Below are 8,840 nucleotides of genomic sequence, written 5' to 3'. Positions count from 1 at the left end.
TCCTTGAAACTCTGACTGATTGTCCTGAGACAATATGGAACGCACAGCAAGCTCTAGGTACAAGCACCAAGTACAAGTACTTTACGCTAGCTTAATTTAACCTGGTGTAATTTATGCTGTTTTCCCTTCCTTGGGATTGTTCGCTTAATGATGAGGACCTTCCTGGAATTATGAGGGTTTTGCAATCCCCCTCTCTTCTCTATATCTGTTGAAATGTCCTGCTGCAAGAAAGAAGAGATAAAAGGAAGTTCTCTTGGCATTTTGAAAGGGAACTTTCTGAACACAGAATGGACATGTAAATTTGTTTTGAGACACTGATAGATTGAAACAGAACATTATCGGAAACTGTGCGATAATGGCAACTTCAAAATGAATGAAGAAAGATTACGGTTGTTGTGGGATCTTTACTAAGGGTAGAGACGCCTGGCAACGATATATCTTTAGATCATTTATTCAGTTCTGATTGAAGTTCTCTTTGCTTTCTGTTACAAAGCACAGCCTGATGGGATCTTCTACAAATGTTTTGTAATCATTCATATGCAAAGTAGAATGCTGGGACTACTGGGATGATCCTAAAGGGAAAAAGAAAACAAAGGCACTCATTAATTTCCCATTTAAATCTGGCCCAAATAAGCAAAAACACCAAAATGCATTTGGCTACTGGGCTAAAGCCCTAATGATAATGTTTGTAGCACCTTGGCTGAGCTATCACTCATCCAGCATAATCATACTCCTCTTACCTCCCCAAATCCAAAGACGCTTTTACACTTTAACTGCTGCTTTGTGATGCCAGGGTGTGTTGTTCCAACCCAATTTCATTGTTTGGGCTCATTCATTTTGACAGCATGAGCACAAATAATCCAGATTGTGGATTTGTCTTTGTCCTCATCAGAAACAGTCTGCGATAGCGATCTTTTCTTAATTTATTTATTTAAAAGATTCCCACACCACCCTTCATCTGAGCGTGTTCTAGGATGGCGTGCAATGTGCGTGAATAAATCTATTAATACCAGATAGAAATACAACAGATGAAACATTCCTAATGCATTAGCAAAATGAGAAGGAGCAGCAGCACTTCCAAACTATTGTGTAGGCTAAACAAATCCATTTAATGCTGCATGGGCAAATAAAAAATGTTCTAACTTGGTGCCAAAAATATTGTAATGCTAGTGTCGGTCATACCTCTTGGGAAGTGTTCCAGAGCTGGGGCATTGCCACAGAAAGGGCCCTCTCTTTTGGAGCTACATAGCACAGCCTCCTTTAGGGAAAGTAGTTGTAAAAGTGCCCCAATGAACAATCTTGGCATGGGCAGGCAGGGTTGGGAAGGAGTGTGCCTTCAGATACTTGGGTCTCAAGCCATTTAGATCTTTAAAGGTGTGTATCAGCACTAGGAACTGGGCTCAGAAGTAAACAGGCAACCAGTGTAGCTCTTTCAGTATGAAGCATGGTGACCAGGTAAGCCTTGTCTGGGAAATGACCACAGTTGGTAAATCAGATGAAGCCAGCAGAAGGCAGTCAATGCCACCTGGGCCTCACATGACAATGTTGTTTCAAGAAGCATCCTGAAGCTGTGTCCTTGATCTTTTAGGGCAGCGGTTCTCAACCTGTGGGTCCCCAGATGTTGTTGAACAACAACTCTCATCATCCCTGAGCCTTGCTAGCTAGGGGTGATGGGAGTTGTTGTTCAACAACATCTGGGGAGCCACAGGTTGAGAAAGGCTGTTTTAGGGGGAGTGTAGCCCCATCCAGAACAGGCTGAGCATAACCCCTCCCAATCTTGTCAAAATTCAACTTTATTGATCCTTATCCAGCCTGTTACTGAACTCAACATTGGCTTAGCTTCATTTGACCCCGATGACAGAGAGAAAGAGCTGGATGCCTGGAGTAAGATATGGTATCCATACTCCTGTATCACCTCACCTTCTGGGGTCATGTGGGTGGTGTTCATATAATGTTCAAGAAATTTGGGGATACAATGGAACTTTGTGGCCCTATAACGTAAGAGACATGGGGTCAAACAGAACCCACCCATGCTACTTTCTGAAACTGCCCCTGCAGGTAAAAATGGAGCTACTGCATGACTGTGCCCCCTACACCCAACCTGCAGAGGCATCCCATAAGATACCATGAGTGATGCTATCAAAAGCCACCGAAAGGTCAAGCAGAATCAACATGGTCTCACTTCGCCTGTCTCACCACATCCCTGTAAAAAAATTAAAAAGTACATCTATCAGGACAACAAAGGACTGCATTCATAAGTATGGGTTTGTCTGATCATCAATTAACAGTGCCAACAAAAACAAAATGGGCATAACTCACATGGCCTATGCATATTCATATATCCTATGAATATAGTTTCCCTTTCTTCATAGCAGTTGTTCTGTAGTGTTAAAATGAGCACAACACTGGTTGCAACTAACACAAGGAAGCTTTGTAGCAGAGCAGTAGAGCTTCCAGAGAGCTTAGCCATAGAGAAAAATGGGCAATGCCATGGGTGTTGTGTTCAAAGGTTTTGGCAAGAAGGCCATCATTGTGTGTTGGAAATGGCAAGGTATCCTTGTATTCTGCCAGGAATGGAAATCTTACTAATAAAACAAGTGGCTTCTGTTAAGAGAAAAAGCTGGACCATATTAAAAATTAAGCATCAACCCTGGTTTCTCTCCCCCCACCCCATGAATCTGAATTGGATACGTCCTGAAATATCTAGGTGCTTTTCAAAAAATTCAGTATATTGCGGCTTTATTTCTAGGTTCCTGGCACGACATGAAGCCATGTGCTGTAGCAACCTTCTTCATGCTAAGATGTCTGGCTTTTGGGGATGAGAGTCAGAATCTCCAAGTATGCCATCTTGGCTCTCATGGAAGAAAAGTGGGGGATAAATGTAATAAATAATGAAATCAGATAAATATTTTAAAAACTAATAACTATGACCATCCAGTAGTGTTATTCAGCAGCATTCTGGGTCTGTTATCCACGATATAGTGGTACCTCGAGTTAGACGCTTCAGGTTACAGACTCCGCTAACCCAGAAATAGTACCTCGGGTTAAGAACTTTGCTTCAGGATGAGAACAGAAATTGTGCTCCGGCGGTGCAGCAGCAGCAGGAGGCCCCATTAGCTAAAATGGTGCCTCAGATTAAGAACAGTTTCAGGTTAAGAACGGACCTCTGGAACGAATTAAGTACTTAACCCGAGGTACCACTGTATTTTGATGAGACAGTTCGCATCACCTTCTTCTTTTGAAACCCTTTCTATTGTTTACTTTCCGATATCCCTACTAATCTTGTGTTTTCATTATTTCTTACTGAACAATTTCCCATTACAATAACCCTGCTGAAGTTGTGCCTAGTAAAGACTTTCTGTATTATTATATGCATGATCAGTCCCATTAGGAACAAATATTTTGAAGTTGTCTAGCTGAACTTGAAAGCTAAATATGCTGCCGAATGAAAAATACTTGTACTAATTTAAAGGACAATATTCCAGAAGCTTTTAAGGCACGCCATACCTTATCAACTGGTTTAACTAGTATATTTGACTGTGTTTGTGATATATTCATTTCATAGCTGTTTTGGCAGTTTTCTTCAGGAGACAGATTCTTTCCATCATTTAACACCTGTGAATTAACTGAGCCTCTAGCCGAGCAGGACCTATTAAATACAAACAGTCATCACCCGCCTGTCAAATGAACATGCACATTTGCTGTATGTGGAGTCATGCTATTGATCTTACTGCTTAGTCCACTTTGACTGACATTGGCTCTCTGAGGACTCACGACTTTCCTGGCACTGCCCCCAATATCCTCTTAACTAGAGAGGCCAGGGTTGAACCTGAGATTTGTCCGTGTTAAATACCATTGAGTTGTGAACCCATGAAGTGACCTAAAATTTTAAGCATGACTGGGATGGTCAGATGCAAAAGTGAGGTCCTTAAAGAGTTGTGCTGAATAGGGAATTTATCAGGTGTAGCCTAAAAGGTGTAGCTTTTAGCAGGTGACAAGCTTTCATCTTTTGCACTACTTTAGTAATGCCTTAAAACTGAGAATAGTGTTTGGGGTGATGTCCTGCTTTGTTGCTAGGGATGCAAGAAGGCAGCAATTTCTTTCCAACCTGTATACACCACAGTCAAGGTAGTTTCCATTCTGCTGCAGTTTGGTTTCTGCCAAGTTCTATGCTATTTGCCTCCCTGCCTGCTATTTAACTTTTAAGATATGTAACTTACATAATTGACATTCATTTCAATGTAAAAGAAGCATTAAAATAATGTTTAAGAAGCTATTATGTTATCAATTGTGGAGTAAAACACAATTATGATGTGAAGAAATACCAATCATAGTCAGTTAACTGATTTTTGTTGCTGCCTAGAAACATGTAAACTGCAGCAATTTCTGCTTAATTTTCCAGTTTTTGTCAGAATTCTCTCACATCCCTAATTGTTCTTCATACTACATAGATAAATTTTATTGTATGTTTATTTAATGTTGCAGCTGAAACAGTAAGAAAGTGTAAATTATTCCTTAAGAAAGTCATGAAGGTGGTTGAGTTCACATGTAACACCATGTCCTGGTTTATAAACCATAGTTTAGTAAACCATAGGTTGACTGTCTATATCTGACCTGCAGCTTAACTATACTGTATTAAAGGTAAAGGGACCCCTGACCATTAGGTCCAGTCGTGGCCGACTCTGGGGTTGCGGTGCTCATCTCACTTTATTGGCCGAGGGAGCCGGCGTACAGCTTCCAGGTCATGTGGCCAGCATGACAAAGCCGCTTCTGGCGAACCAGAGCAGCACACGGAAATGCCATTTACCTTCCCGCCGGAGCGGTACCTATTTATCTACTAGCACTGTGTGCTTTCAAACTGCTAGGTAGGCAGGAGCAGGGACCAAGCAACGGGAACTCACCCCGTCGTGGGGATTCGAACAACTGCCCTTCTGATTGGCAAGTCCTAGGCTCTGTGGTTTAACCCACAGCACCACCTGCGTCCCTAATAATACTGTATTAGCCATAAGCAAACCACACTCATAAGCCATGGTTGGTTGGTTGGTTGGTTGGTTATCAACCTTACATTTGCTAACCATTGTTAGCATTATGTGCAAACCTGGACCTCGTCCTTAACTATGTTTTGGAACTCAGAGCCATGAGTAAAGGAACAGATCTGAAATGAAACAATTAAGAAGGCTTAGTGGAATTTAATATATTGCCTGTGCACTGCAAGCCAATACATGTTTACTCAGAAGTAAGCCTCATTTATTTTAGCAAGGCTTACTTCTAAGTAAGTGGATATAGGACTGCAATTTAATTAGTGTGAGTACTGACAAAACCTTGCTAATTCATTGCTTGCCCAGCTTTGAGACTGCAATGATGTTATTAATCATTGCGCTCAGGTACAGAGGCCAAACATATAAATTAGTTCAAGATAGGTGTTTCATTGTTTTTTCCCTCAGAACCCTCCCAATGGAGATAAGTTTTAGACTATCCACAGGGCAACAGATAGATTTTAGTCTCAGGAAAGTTTCACTGATTACATATTATTTGACAGGTGCAATAATATAATGAACCTCAATCAGGCAGTGCACACTTAGCAGAGGACGTTAAAGAGATTCATTTAGTAGTCGTGCCATGTGAAGTATTCACATTAGATGGGATAGGAGCAGATGCAAGGTTAAAAACACTCCCCCCTCCAACGGCACGTTCACACACAAAAAGTACATCACTATGTCCCTGAGACGGACACTGAGCATGACAGCTGTTTTCACCTTTATGTGTGAGCCATCTCAAGTGACTCAAGACATCAAAATCAATTTAGCGCAACTGTATTCTGCAAATGCCCTTTTTCTCCTCCAAAGAATGTGCTGCTTCACAGAAGCATAATAGCAGCCTATTTCTTGCTTATGGACTTTGTTCAGTTTCTGTGGGTAACAGATCAGATGGAGGGCTGCACATGATCCTTATTCGTGCAAGTTAGAAGAAGGAAGGTAAGTAATTTGTGGGGGGGGGGGTAAACACCTCAAACATTTCTTCACTTACACAAACTAGAGCCCAACTCCATCAACATTTACTCTGAGTTCAATGGGGCTTACGTCCAAGATGTCACAGAATTGCAGCCCTCAACCTCATACCGGAAGGTCCTGGTTTCAGAATGAGTCTCTATGCTATATTGCAGATTTTCAAAGGAAAAGGAACACACACAGTTGCCTGCATATGGCAAAAGGTGGGCATGATTTCTGCAGGGCATCAAGACCAAGGTTATTGTGGTTTTTAAGAGTTGACATTCTGCCACTTTACAGAAGAAAGGTCTGTGCACCCAATGACTGGGTTGAAGCCTTTCTAATCACTTGGTGACAGCATTTTCTAAAGGCAGAACCTCTTTTAAAGAGAACAAAAATACCAGTTCCCCACCCACTCCAGCTTTCCAGGTTTATATTATCAAAACAGGTGTTAGAAACTGAGATATGAAAGCTAGGAGCTAAATGGCATGTCTAGGTGCGCTTTTTCAAACAATATTACAAAGCTGAAAATGAATGAACTGCAGCTAAAATATTATGTTCATTTTTCACATGGTCTAATCCTTCGCTTGCCCACCCCCTAATATTCTTAAGAGGGTCTCTTCCCCAGTCTTCAAAAAGTAGCTGGAAGTGGGGAGGCAGAAAAAAGTCCTCCTTTCCTTCCACACAGCAGTTTTAATCTGAAATCATGGGTGCAGTACTGCGCCCAGAGCTCAGAAGCTGCTTGCGCTAATGAAATTCCTTGTCGCAAAATGTGCCTATAACAGTGGGAGTTTCGAACACTGATCAAAACACCCTGGCCTCTGTTTCACATCCAAATTACCCGTCAAAACTCATTTTCTGTTTTATTTCTAACTTTTGTTATCGTATTACCCCATGGAGAATGCAGTCTTCTTGCATATCATTTAACCAAACCTGAGCATATGCATCTTTCTTTTTCGTTCCCTGGTAACTTACCTACCTAACCCCTTTCCTATGAAGTCTGCCAAAACAACATTAAAAATAGATTACTCCCCCCCCAAAAAAAAACCCTGCATGTAGTGCTTGTTACAGTGATTTATTATACATGAAAAATACAACAACCACCCCATCAAAGGTGAATACTTTTTTCCCTTCCTTTGGTAGTGTTCAGATGACTATATATTTGAAATGCAGCTGTAGGCACAAAGACTTGTATTGGTACGAAAGTTAAGAGGGAAATCAAACTTCATTCAGCCCCAGCTGCCCAGCCTTGCTCAACATTCATTTTCAGAGCTACTTTCTGGCGTTCAAAAGGCTTTCATGGCTGCCATGTAAGAAAAAAGATGGTTTGTACAATAGCTGGAGGAGAATGAGGTCGGGAAGGTGATTACAGGCAGAAATGGCACAAGTTGATTCAGTGAAAAAAGAATAAGAAAAGTAATCTTGTAGCCTTGGCAGCTTTTGCTTATTGCACCGGTAGCCTGACTGCTGTAGAGTGTTAGCCATGTGATACTGGCCTTGGCCTCTCCTCATTGCAAAGGAAATCGCCATCACCGAGTCCTTTGACAATTCTCAATCCTTTCATTTAATGTATACCCATCAGGCTTCTGTTTTGATTGCCAAATAGATGAATTGAGTGGTTTGTCATGAACTCAGAACAGACAATATGTCTGCATGCCTACTCTATGTGACTTCTAGTTATTTAAGTGGGACGGTGCAAGAAAAAAAAGGTGACTTTTCAATGTATTGCAGTAAGTTCCTAGGTCTGTCTGTCCTTTGGATTATGGGCTGTATTCTACTAATGAGTCCTGTCAGAACAAGGATTTCCACTTGCACAGTGAGATTTCTCCCTCTCTCTTTCCTCTGCATTTGCCCCAAACCTCCAAATCTGCTGCTGAGGGTTGGGAGAACTCTTAGATTGAGAGTGAAATGTGGGGCAGGGGAAGGGAGAGGGATAGCATTCCTTTATACAAGCAGAGATCCTTGCCCTGATGGAACATTTGCTATGTTGGGATTCCACTCTGTTCCTAAAATGGAGATCAAGTGTAGACAGCCTCATGGACTGCTTATCATGAAACTGGTCTACAGTGGTACCTTGGTTCTCAAACTTAATCGGTTCCAGAAGTCCATTCCAAAACCAAAACAGGCTTTCCCATAGAAAGTAATGCAAAATGGATCAATCCGTTCCAGACTTTTGAAAACAACCCCTAAAACAGCAATTTAACATGAATTTTACTATCTAACAAGACCATTCATCCATAAAATGAAAGCAATGAACAGTAAACTGCAGTCACACAATCAAACAATCAGTAGCTGAACTGGGTTCCACACAGTCACAAAAAAAAAAAGCCACAAAAATGCAAAATAAATAACGAAAACAGACAGACCTCAGCGTAAAACTCAAACAATAAAAATGGAGCATGTTCAGCTTCCGAAAAAAGTTCACAAACTGGAACATTTACTTCCGGGTTTGCAGTGTTTGGGTTCCAAGTTGTTTCAGTACCTAACCAATGCACAGAGGGGAGTTTGTCCCCTTCTCCATTTTTTGGAAAATAACAATTTACTTTTATGTCTAATCGAGGAATAAAAGCTGCAACTTTCTTTCAGACTGCACTTGTGAGTACAGACAACTCCCCATTTACACACAGGGCCAGATACCTGAAAGTGGTACCCGGAAATGGAGAATCCACCTGGCTCAGAAGGAGACCCTCTCTGGAGCCCAAAGAGGACACCCTCTTCAGGATCCATGTGAAACATGAATAAAATTTGAGGGGAATGAGCAAAGAAAAGCCTTAGAATGCATATAACCTTGCATGAGAGGAATCTGCCCCTCTCTGTCAGATTTCATTTGTCGAATTCCCTCTTGACTATTGA

At 41.4% G+C, this 8,840-nt stretch overlaps 1 protein-coding gene across 5 annotated transcripts in view; it reads right to left on the bottom strand.

Annotated features, from left to right (window-relative positions):
- Positions 1-395: 395 nt before the first annotated feature.
- Positions 396-8,840, bottom strand: part of TPO (thyroid peroxidase) — a 114,310-nt gene continuing 105,865 nt past the window's right edge. For 2 of the 5 annotated variants that reach the window (XM_081856919.1, XM_081856917.1), the window contains exon 16: positions 3,206-3,649. In XM_081856919.1, the coding sequence (XP_081713045.1) occupies positions 3,430-3,649 (220 nt within the window). In that variant the 3' untranslated portion in view covers positions 3,206-3,429. Of the gene's footprint in view, positions 1,467-2,125; positions 2,204-3,205; positions 3,650-8,840 lie in introns of those variants that run through there. The other 3 variants (XM_081856918.1, XM_081856920.1, XM_081856921.1) reach the window with 3 other exon arrangements.

The sequence above is a fragment of the Podarcis erhardii genome (assembly GCF_964252035.2).
Source record: "Podarcis erhardii genome assembly, chromosome: 3".
In the NCBI taxonomy this organism is placed as follows: domain Eukaryota; kingdom Metazoa; phylum Chordata; class Lepidosauria; order Squamata; family Lacertidae; genus Podarcis; species Podarcis erhardii.
Note: the sequence above shows the minus strand (reverse complement) of the source record. Positions and strands in the feature narration are given on the sequence as shown.